General features: G+C 43.6%; 2 protein-coding genes across 2 annotated transcripts; both read right to left on the bottom strand.

The window, feature by feature from the left end:
• Window positions 1–386: 386 nt before the first annotated feature.
• LOC311623413 (tripartite motif-containing protein 75-like) lies at window positions 387–1,805 on the bottom strand (the record flags this gene model as incomplete). The annotated part of the gene is made up of 1 exon (XM_084885391.1): window positions 387–1,805. One exon carries the CDS (start codon window positions 1,803–1,805, stop codon window positions 387–389), a length of 1,419 nt encoding a protein of 472 aa, XP_084741517.1.
• Window positions 1,806–9,446: 7,641 nt separating this feature from the next.
• LOC311622914 (tripartite motif-containing protein 75-like) lies at window positions 9,447–10,853 on the bottom strand (the record flags this gene model as incomplete). The annotated part of the gene is made up of 1 exon (XM_084884422.1): window positions 9,447–10,853. The coding sequence occupies one exon, from the start codon at window positions 10,851–10,853 to the stop codon at window positions 9,447–9,449; it is 1,407 nt and encodes a 468-aa protein (XP_084740548.1).
• Between the last annotated feature and the right edge of the window lie 1,226 nt (window positions 10,854–12,079).

Genomic DNA, 12,079 nt, shown 5'->3' with positions numbered 1-12,079 from the left:
CTAGATCACCGATAGTTGTATGAAATTCTACCCCCAAAGACCTATGTAATACTTTCATATATATAATGTAAGGACCAGCTGGTTTAGCTCAATGGATAGAGCTTCAGCCTGTGGACTGAACAATTCTGGGTTCCATTCAGGCAGGGACAAATGCCTTGGTTAGGGGCTGGATCCACAGTAGAGTGTGTAGGAGGCAGCCGATCAATAATTCTCTCTCATCACTGGTATTTCTATTTCTCTCCCACTCACTATCCCTCTCCCTTCCCTCTGACATGTATAAAATTATATTTAAAAATAAAAAGAACAATAAAATTAGGATTAAAAAATTCCACCTACTGTCCCTAAATCACAGGAAGAAAATGAAGCAGAGTGACAGTTTATCCTTCCTAATCTCTTAAAGCACAGACAGTAAGAGGTTTTCGGTCACATCCAATATAGAAGTAAGGCTTTAGCACTTCAGAAAATGTGTCCCTGAAGGAATGGATATGAGACATGTCATTCAAACTATAAAAGGAAACCTGACCCAACTCATAGTCCAGATAGATGCCAATCCCTCTGGGCATTTCCTTCAACACAAGGGTGACAGGAGCAGACCCTCCTGCCACATAGTCACCATCCTGCAGCTGAATCGTCCAACATCTGTTCTTCTGTCTTAGCAGGGGCTGCTTTTTCTCCTTGAGGAGGGAGTCTTTACAGACCCCCACGGCCCACTCAGGCTTGTCATTCACCTGGACCTCCCAGTAATGCCGGCCACAGTCAAACCCTTTAGTACCCAGGACAACTGGGTCAACCATAAATCGCTTTGAATTCCGGTGAACTCTTTGCTTTTTCTTCACAAATGTCACAGACTTTCTATCCTCAGACACCAGCAGATTAGGATGTGCAGTTTCAGGATCTAGGGTAATTTCTTCTCTAAATCTCTGTATAATTTTCTGCAGGGCTGAACATTGTGGAGGAAGACTGAATTCTTCTCTCTTGTACTTGAACTGATAGACATCTGGGGGTTGCAGTTTTTCAAAATGGTGGAAGACACCTTTGATATTCATCATCATTTTTACATCTGACATCACACTCTTCTCTGCCAACTCCTTTAGTAGAACTTTAAGTTTGGAAATGTAGTCTGAAAATGCAGCTTTGTTTGCACTGAGATTCCGTAGAATGTGCTTCTCTTCTGCAGTTATCCTTGAGATAACTGCCTCTCGCTCACACTCAACAGAGTCTATCAGCTGCTCAAATTCAGAGGCTAACTTTTCTCTCCTGTTTTCCGCCTTTTCTCTCAGTTCTGATAGTCTCCGGTTTTGGGTGTCCAGTAGTTTCTGAGTGTCTGCCATTTGCTTCTTCAGGGGCCCAATGTAACTGCTGAGCCTTTGCCTGTGATGAGAGGCAGCCTCCTCAATGGGCCTCACCTGGTGGCCCTGGTGGTCAGGGGGCTGAGTGCACAGGGCACACAACAGCTGTAGGTCCTCCTCACAGAAGAGGGTCAGGGCCTGGTTGTGCTTCTCACACAAGCGTCTCCCTTCTTGCCTCCCTTCTTGCCGCTTCCTCTTATCCTTGGTGATCTGGAGGAGCTTGACCGTGTCTACCATCATTCCCAGCTGGGTGTTACTCCACGTGCGAGAATCCTGGCATGGATGACGGCACACAGGACATGGGAAAATGGCCTGCAGATCAGCCCAGGACTGCTGGATGCAGGAGCGACAGAAGTTGTGCCTGCATTCGATGGTGACAGGGTCTCTCAGGTTATCCAGGCAGATGGGACAGTTGATTTCTGTCAGGAGTTTTTCCACAGCTTCTTCACCTGCCATTGCGCCCTGAGTGAAGGATGGGACTGAGGTGTGTTTCTCCATGAGGTTGAGTTCTGTGAAACTTCTCCACCCAGAGGCAGATGCACCTTCAGTTCTCGCTGACATTCCTGTGTAAATTCTATCAATTATGGGCAGCCCTTGGAGTCAGGTGAGGTCCTTAGCTACAGAGGAAGGTGCCCAGAGGAGTTCTTCTGTCCACCTGCAGCCAATCAAAGTAGTTGGAGGACTACTGTCCTTGGAGGCTCAGAGGATATGAATCCAAGTTCAACAATTCTCTTGGTCAGAAAGCAATCGTGACTCTTGGGTACGGATTGGTTCCTGTTGATGAGAAAATAGTTTCATGTTAAAATAAAGATAGATAGAAAGGAAGAAAGAAAGAAAGAAAGAAAGAAAGAAAGAAGCTGAAACTGGTTTTTCTCAGTGGTTAGAGCATCTGTCTGCGGACTGAAACGTCCCAGGGTTGTGCAAGAGGCAGCTGAACAATGATTCTCTCTCATCTATGTTTCTAACTCTCTATCCTTCTCTCTTCCTCTCTGTAAAAAATCAATAAAATATATATTTTTAAAAACCTATCACAACCCATTTTGTTGTTTTGCATTGGCATTGTTTTGCATTTGTATCCGGCTATTTAATAGCCAGAGTTTTGCTCTTGACATTCAAGTTTTGAAAATAACATGTATGTAATTTAGTTTGTGCATTGGCATTGTTTGCAGTTGTTTTAATTTTAGAGCCCTAGTATTAATGTTTAAATTTTATTTTAATTAGTAAGAAAGGGTGAGATGTAGAGAGCCACCTGAGTAGGTAACTGGACATTCTTTTAATTCTTATCAGCTGAGCCTGAGGGCAATGGCAGAATCCTCTTATTAGTACTGATTTCTTAATCCATGTGCTTGGAATGAGGAACAAATAGGACCTTGACTCACCCAGGTCTGGATATGCTAAATCTTGCACAAAAAAAAAATAAGGAGCTTATCCAGATTTTGATGAATAGGATCTGGGCACACCCAAAACTCCTTTTGACCTTAAACTCCCCTTTGGAAGCCAACAATAAATAAATAAAATAAAAAAAATCAAACAAACAATGGAATTAAAAGAAACAAAACAAAACAAAAAACTATCACACTATCACAACCAATGGGTGTGTTTCTCTGACATCCTGGTTTCTCTACATTGTTCCCTCTCTCTTCTACTTCTAGTCTCTCTAAAAAGCAATGAGATAATAGCCTTGAGAAATAACTGAAGAAAAAAAAAATACACTGCTAACTGTGCTAGGGGTGTGAAAGTGCTCCCAAACAACAATCATAAGCGATTGCAACGGTAAATAAAACTTGTTGATTGGATAAAGGAAGATCGGTTAACCAGCGATACCATTTCCAAGGCAGTTTTATATTTAAAAATCCTTTAAGGCACAGATCTTAGCAGAAACCAAGCGGCTAAAATGACCTCCAGGATGGCTCTCCTAGGTTGCCTCAATGCCAAGAAACATTAAAAGCACTATCATGATTTTTTTTCAACTCCTCACAAAATAACACACATTTGGAAGATTTCAATTCTCCAGTACTATATCTCCCTGTGATTCTCACCATGTACCCCCAGCCCCTGGCTAAAGGAAAAAACTGGCCTGAAGTTGGGGTCTCCTTCAGGGACTGAGAGACTTCACCACCTGCTTATACTGTGGGAGGCTCTCTCCAGGCCGATTAAGGAAGATGGAATCAATACCGGTTCCTAGCATCTGGGATGTAGGCCCTGGGCGCTAACCTCTCCCCTGCCCTCCTGTATACAAACACTCCCACCTATCTTGGCCTGCACATGAGCCCGGCCTCCCTGAAGAAGCAAGTCCACTTGCAGCTATAGACCAGCTCCATGAGGCGTTTGGGTTGGGATCCTGGCTTCAGAAATTTTAGCAAGCATTCTATGACTTAGTACAAGACTCCCCATAAGGAAAGCATGTGTGCTCAACTAACCTCAATCCGAATTCGAATTCCCTCTGGTAGTGCGGACTGGGCCCTTCCAGGGCAGCTGCACAGAAAGCAGTTTTTACCACCCACAGCTCTGGGCAACTGTGAGCAGTGGGTGTCTGAGGACCTTGGCCTAGGCTTTACCCCAAACCAATGTTCCCATTCCTGACTCCTGGGGCGTCACGTCTGGATATCTAAAATTGTAATGGGCATTTAGGTGACATAAGGTTCTCACAGGGTGAGGGGGTGGGGGCTGGAAAACATAACCGCTTTTGTTTTAAAACAAACCTTAAAACAAGCCAGTCTCAAGTTCGAATCCCCTTTGGAGGTCTATGTCTTTCATTGGGGCCCAGAGCAGGCCCTCGGGGAACCCACGGGTCTTCCTCACTCTGGCGGCCCGCACCCGCTTGGTCCCAACTCCGGACTCACCAATTGCAGAGGCTCTCCTTGGTTCTGAACTGCCAAAGGAGAGGCGAACCTCCCACCATGAGCTTTCCACAGTGGGAGGCCCGGGACTGCATGTGCTCCAGCCTGACCCAGCTATATATATACTCCAGTAGAAGCTCCAGTTATTATCCACGCCCACCAAAGCCTATTGGCTGGTCCCCCAGGGGGAGGGGTGAACCAGGGTAAGGGGATTTTCAGTGATTTCCTGAGACCAAAAAGGATTAAAGCTGTTAATATGCTTGATCTAATTTGACCCCTGGCTATTCTCTCTGGATCCTCTCAATACCAGGTATTAACCTATGTAGGTATCCTTTTTTTTTTTTTTTTTTTTTTTTTTTTTTTTTAACAATTATCCTGAATTGTCTTTTATTGATTTTTGACAGAGAGGAAGGGAGAGAGATGAGAGTAAGAAACTGGATGAAAGTGAAACATTGATCAGCTGCCTTCTGTTGCCCTTGACTAAAATCGAACCTGGGACCCCTTCAGTTTGCAGGTCGATACTCTATCCACTGAGCCAAACCATCTACGTTCGTACTTACTTAAAAAAATATCTTTAGCGAAAACTGGTTTGGCTCAGTGGATAGAGTATCGGCCTGTGGACTGAAAGGTCCCAGTTCGATTCTGATCAAGGGCATGTACCTTGGTCGAGGGCACATCCCCAGGAGGGTGTGTGCAGGAGGCAGCTAATCAATGATTCTCATCGATGTTTCTAACTCTCTATCTCTTCTCTTCCTCTCTGTAAAAAAATCAATAAAAATATATTTTAAAAAATAATCATAAAAATTTAAAAAAAATCTTTATTGTTGAGCCCTATCCAGTTTGGCTCTGTGGGTAGAGCATTGGCCTGCAGACCTAAGGGTTAGTCAGACTCCATGCCGTTTAAGAGCACCTACCTTGGTTCACAGGTCCTCCCCTGCCTTAGCCCTGGTGGTGGTGTATGCAGGAGGCAACCAATCAATATGTTTCTCTCAAGTCCAGGTTTCTCTCTGTGTGTTCCTCTCTCTTCCACTCTCTCTAAAAACAAATGAGAAAATATCCTCAGGTGAGGAGTAAAAAAAAAAAAAAGAAATAAAGAGTGCTAGTGTTGCTGAGGGTGTGAAAGTGCTCACAAAACAACAATCACAGGCAATTGAAAAGGTAGAAAAACTGGTTACTTAGATCAACAAAAGCCAGTGATAGCATTTCTAAGACAGCTTTCTATAAAAATCCTTTAAAAATAGGTGATTGGGATCAATTTAAGAAGTGTTTAATTATAGATTAAATACTACATGAGACATGTACTGTGAATATAAGAGACATTAGAACAGAGAATCATTTGAGGGTCTGGAAGGTATTTATTCAATTTACATTATTTCTAATGGGAGAAATATGATTCAGTTTTTAAACAAGTAGGCTTTTCCAACAGCCTACCAGGATAGATTAAGTTAGGCTCCACTATATATCAAAAATTACTTGCTTTTCATTTACACTTCTTTTTAAAAAAAATGTTTTATTGATTTTTTACAGATAGGAAGAAAGAGGGATAGAAACATCGATCAGCTGCCTCCTGCACACCCACTACTGGGATGTGCCCGCAACCAATGTACATGCCCTTGACCGGAATCAAACCTGGGACCTTTCAGGACGCAGGCCGACGCTCTACACACTGAGCCAAATCGGTTTCGGCTCATTTACACTTCTTAAATGCAGGGTATATTCAATTGTGTGCCTAAATTGGTGGTATTCGACCAGATTAGATTTACTCTGAACACCAACCCATCTAGGAAAACTGATTTATCACATGCAAGAATGCAATTCAGGAATAGAAATTCAATGTGAGAAAAACCTGGAAAGCAGAAACACACACACATATATATACACACGCAAACTAGCCTTTGAATTTGGTGAGCTATAACTAGTAAAGACAATTGAGCTTTCCCTTATAATCAGCACTGATGTAAGTTGAGACCAAGAAGAGGCTGAAGTGACCTCCATGTTGGGTCTTCTGGTTGCCATAGTGTCAAGGAACAGTAAATGCAGTATCATGAATTTTTTTCAACTCATATTACAAATTATCAATAACACACATTTGGAAGATCTCATTTCCCATTACTGTAACCTCTTTGTGATCCTTGCAATAGCTATATCTCCAATTATCTCCTAAGTCCTTGATTAAAGTTGTTAAGTAATGAAAATATTTGCCAGGCCTCTGGGTCTCCTTTAGGGACTGAGAGACTTTGGGCCACCTCCTTATATTGTGGGAGGCTCTCTCCAAGCCAATTAAGGAAGTTGAATCAATACCGGTTCTGAGCAACAGGGATTCAGGCCCATGGCTCTAACCTCTCCCCTGCCCTCCTGTACACAAACACTGCCACCTATCTCCGCCTGCACATGAACTCGGCTTCCCTGAGAAGAGACATACTGGAAGCAAGTCCACATGCAGCTCCAGACCAGTTCCATGAGGCCTTTGTCACCTGCTAAGTTCCAGTTGGGATCCTGGTTTCAGAAATTTTAGCAAGCATTCTATGACTTAGTACAAGACTCCCCATAATGAAAGCACGTATCCTCAAATAACCTGAATCCGAATTCGAATTCCCTCTGGTAGTGCAGACTGGTCCTTCCAGGGCAGCTGCACAGAAAGCAGTTTTTACCGCCCACAGCTCTGGGCAACTGAGCAGTGGGTGTCTGAGGACTTTGACCTTGGCTTTACCCCATACCAATGTTCTCATTCCTGACTCCTGGGGGGTCACATCTGGATATCTAAAATTTTAAAGGGCGTTTAGGTGACTTAATGTTCTGACAAGGATCAGGAAAACACAATTGCATTTAAAAAATAATCTAATTCCGAGTTTGAATTCCCTTTGAAGGAATTTGTCTCAAAGCAGGGCACAGAGTAGGCCCTCAGGAACCCAGTGGTTTTACTTCACTCCAGCCTCCTGCAGCCACTTGGTCCCATATCCCAACTTACCAGGAGCAGACAGCTGAGGTCAGGTCTGCCATGCTAAAAGAAAAGGCAAATCTCACATAAGGATCTTTCTACAGTCTGGCACAGGACTGCATAAGCCATGCATGACCTGACCCTGATGTTAATAGGTAGATCTACCTATTAACACATTGCCTGACAAAGTCCAGTTGTTCCTTCTCCACAGGAGAGGGGTGAGCTAGAGTCAGAGGATTTTCAATGCTTTCATCAGGCCGGAAAGGATTATCTCTGCTAATATGCATGGTCTAATTTGCACCGTTTATTCTCCCTTGATTCTCTCAGCACTATTTATTTATTTAGTTAGTTAGTTATTTCTATTGAGCCCTAACCGGTTTGGCTCAGTAGATAGAGCCTAGTTAGTTAGTTAATTAGTTATTTCTATTGAGCCCTAACCGGTTTGGCTCAGTAGATAGAGCCTGGGCCTAGAGCCTAGTTAGTTAGTTAGTTAGTTATTTCTATTGAGCCCTAACCGGTTTGGCTCAGTAGATAGAGCCTGGGCCTGCAAACCAAAGGTTCTAGTGTTCGATTCAGAGCAAGGGCAGGACCCTGGTCAGGACTTGTGCATTGGTTAATCGATGTGTTTCTCTCACCTACATGTTTCTCTTTGTCTTTCCCTCTACCACTCTCCCTAAAAATCAGTGGAAAAATATCATCATGTGAAAATTAACAAAAATAAATAAATAATAAAATAAAAATACCCTTAATAATGGTTGGAAACTCCAGCTGGTTTTGCTCAGTGGATAGAGCATGGGCCTTTGGACTGAAGGATATGGGTTTCATACTGGTCTAGGGCACATGCCAGAGTTCAGACTGATGATCAATGATTTTCTCTCATTATTGATTTTTCCATCTCTCTTCTCCTCTCCCTTCCTCTCTGAAATCAATAAATATATTTTAAAAATAGTTGAAAGTAATCAGTTCCTTACTCTCAACACATGCAAAAATATTAGAAACCCACTTAGAGTTCTGCCATTCTATCTTCTCTCCCACATGGAATATGTGATGTACTTATGCATAAAAGCCACATCCTGAAACATAGACAAAATTTGTAATAGATGTAAATATACAAAAACTTTATTGAAGCTGTGACTAACAATAAATACATTCTAATCCTAAAATTTCAGAAACACTTTAGAAAGAATTGATCAATCAAAATTCCATATATTTCACACTTTCGTTTGTTCCCACACATCTTGCTCTTGAAGAAAAATCGGCTGAAAAAGAAACATCCCAAGTGTTCAGATCATAGAAGTGCTTTTTACGAAATTTTGGTGCTAACCTAGGCTAGTGAAGCCCAGTTAGTTGGAACATCCTTCTATGTTCCAAAGGGCGAACAGGTTTGATCCAGATCAGGGCGCATACCCAGACTGGGATTCAATCCCCAGTCTGAGTGCAATCTGGAGGCAACCAATCAATGATCCCCTCTCACACTGACGTTTCTCTCTCTCTTCCTCTCTAAAAATCAACTGAAAAAAATTTGGTGCTAAATCACTGATAGTCATACAAAATTCTACCCAAAGACCTATGTATTACTTTCAACAATGTAGATTAAAAATCTATACTAATAAAAGGGTAATATGCTAATTAGACCAGGTTGACTAGACATCTTCTGGTCATCCAGTCCTCCTTCCAGACAAAGCCACTGTGGCGGGCCTGAGACACATACAGTTAGGGGCAATCAGGCTGGCAGAGGAGGGCACTTAGGGGCAATGAGACAGGCAGGCAGAGGGGTTAGGAGTGATCAGGCAAGCAGGCAGATGAGTGGTTAAGGAGCCAGTGGTCCTGGATTGCAAGAGGGATGTCAGATTGCCAGTTCAGGCCTAATCCCACCTGACCGATCCCAGATTGGAGAGGGTGCAGGATGGGCACAAATTTTGTGCACTGGGCTTCTAGTGTGTGTGTGTGTGTGTGTGTATAATACAAATAAGGTCCAACTGGTTTTGCTCAGTGGAGCTTCAGCCTGTGGACTGTAGGGTTTCAGGTCCAAGATTCGGTCAAGGGCACATGCCTGTGTGGGGGCTGGATCCACAGTAGGGGACATGTAGGAGGCAGCTGATCGATGATTCTCATCACTGATGTTTCTTTCTCTTTCTCTTTCTCTCTCTCTCTCTCTCTCTCTCTCTCTCTCTCTCTCTCTCTCTCTCTCTCTCGCCCGTCCTATATGAAATCAATAAAAATACATTCAAAAGTAAAATAATGACTAAAAAAAAAAAATTCTACCTAGTGTCTGTAAATTACAGGAAGAAAATGAAACAAAGTGACAGTTCATCCTTCCTAATCTTTTAATGCACAGATAGTAAGAGGTTTGGGGTCACATCCGATATAGAAGTAAGGCTTTAGCACTTCAGAAAATGTGTCCCTGAAGGAATGGATATGAGACATGTCATTCAAACTATAAAAGGAAACCTGACCCAACTCATAGTCCAGATAGATGCCAATCCCTCTGGGCATTTTCTTCAGCACAAGGGTGACAGGAGCAGACCCTCCTGCCACATAGTCACCATCCTGCAGCTGAATCATCCAACATCTGTTCTCCTGTCTTAGCAGGGGCTGCTTTTTCTCCTTGGAGAGGGAGTCTTTACAGACCCCCACGGCCCACTCAGGCTTGTCATCCACCTGGACCTCCCAGTAATGTCGGCCACAGTCAAACCCTTTAGTACCCAGGACAACTGGATCCACTTCAAATCCCTTCGGATTTTGATGAACTCTTTGCTTTTTCCTCACAAATGTCACAGACTTTTTATCCTCAGACACCAGCAGATTAGGATGTGCAGATTCAGGATCCAGGAATACTTCTTCTCTAAATCTCTGTATAATTTTCTCCAGGGCTGAACATTGTGGAGGAAGACTGAATTCTTCTCTCCTAAACTGGTAGCAATAGACACCTGGAGGTTCTAGTTTTTCACAACGGTCGAAGACATCTTTGATGTTCATCAGCAATTTCACATCTGACATCACACTCTTCTCTGCCATCTCCTTTAGTTGAACTTTAAGTTTGGAAATGTGGTCTGAAAATGCAGTTTTGTTTGCACTGAAATTCTGTTGAATGTGCTTCTCTTCTGCAGCTAGCCTTGAGAGAACTGCCTCTTGTTCATGCTCTACAGATTGTATCAGATTTTCAAATTCAGAGGCTAACTTATCTCTCCTGTTTTCCACCTTTTCTTTCAGTTCTGATAGTCTCCTGTCTTGGGTGGCTACTAGTTTCTGAATGTCTGCAACCTGCTTCTTCAGGGGCCCAATGTAACTGCTGAGCCTTTGCCTGTGATGAGAGGCAGCCTCCTCTATGGGCCTCACCTGGTGGCCCTGGTGGTCAGGGGGTTGAGTGCACAGGGCACACAACAGCTGTAGGTCCTCCTCACAGAAGAGGGTCAGGGCCTGGTTGTGCTTCTCACACAAGCGCCCCCCTTCTTGCTGCTTCATCTTGCCCCTGGTGATCTGGAGGAGCTTGGTGATGTCAACCATCCTTCCCAGCTGGATGTTGCTCCTCATGTATCTCTCTCTGCATCGGTGACGACACACAGGACAAGGGAACCTGTCCTCCTGAACAGCCCAAGACTGCTGGATGCAGGAGCGACAGAAGTTGTGCCCACATTCAATGGTGACAGGGTCTCTCAGGTCATCCAGGCAGATGGGACAGTTGATTTCTGTCTGGAGTACTGCAAGAGCTGCTTCAATTGCCATTGCGCCTGAGTGAAGGATGGGACTGAGGTGTGTTTCTTCAGGAGGTTGATTTCAGTGAAACCTCTCCACTGAAAAGCAGATGCACTGTCAGATCTCACTGGCTTTCCTGTGTAAATTCTATCAATTATGGGCAGCCCTTGGAGTCCGGTGAGGTCCTTAGCTACAGAGGAAGCTGCCCAGAGGAGTTCTTCTGTCCACCTGCAGCCAATCAAAGTAGTTGGAGGACTACTGTCCTTGGCAGCTCCGAGGATATGAATCCAAGTTCAGCAATTCTCTTGGTCAGAAAGCAGTCATGACTCTTGGGTACCAATTGGTTCCTGGAGATGAGAAAATACAGTTTCATGTAAAAAAAAAAAAAAAAAGGGGGGGGGGAGAGAGAGGGAGAAGGAGGAGGAGGAGGAGGAGGAGGAGGAGGAGGAGGAGGAGGAGGAGAAGGAGGAAGAGGAGGAGGAAGAGGAGGAGGAGAAGGAGGAGGAGGAAAGGAGGGAGGGAGGGAGGAAGAGAAAGAAAAGAAAGGAAGGAAGGAAGGAAGGAAGGAAGGAAGGAAGGAAGGAAGGAAGGACCACTTACTATTTGCCTTGTGACCCTACCCTGTTAACTGCCACCTTTGAGGGAACAATTGATTTCTTTTCCCCAGCCCTACAGGTCACCTATACCTACATTAATAACTGTGGGTCTGCATGGAACTGCAAACGGTGTGAGAATGTTTCCTTCTAGATTCTCTGTCTGTGGGCTAGGTTTCAGCTTTAGTAACCTAATATCTAGGGGGTTAGGGAAAGTTCTTAACATCATTAACATTAAGAGAGTCAAGTTAACAAATGTAAAAATCCCAGCATCCATCACTTCCAGTTTTTGAAAAACCTCAGCAATGGATTTGGCACTTTTTGTTTTAAAATACAGTTATTTCTGCCCTGGCCAGTGTGTGCCACTGATTACAGTGTTGACCTGTGTACCCAAGAGTCTTGGGTTTTCTGTTCAAGAACATGTACCTAGCCAAAACCGGTTCCCAGGCTCAATTCCGGTCACAGGCATGTAACTTGGTTGCAGGCACATCCCCAGTGGGGAATGTGCAGGAGGCAGCTGATCGATGTTTCTCTCTCAATGTAAAAAATCAATAAAATATATTAAAATAAATAAATAAATGAATAAATAAATAAGAACATATACCTAGTGCAGGTTTAATCCTCTGCTCTGCTCTGATGGGAGAGAGCTCAGAAGACAACCAA

The sequence above is a fragment of the Pipistrellus hanaki genome (genome assembly GCF_964339955.1).
Source record: "Pipistrellus hanaki genome assembly, chromosome: 5".
NCBI classification, from domain to species: domain Eukaryota; kingdom Metazoa; phylum Chordata; class Mammalia; order Chiroptera; family Vespertilionidae; genus Pipistrellus; species Pipistrellus hanaki.
Note: the sequence above shows the minus strand (reverse complement) of the source record. Positions and strands in the feature narration are given on the sequence as shown.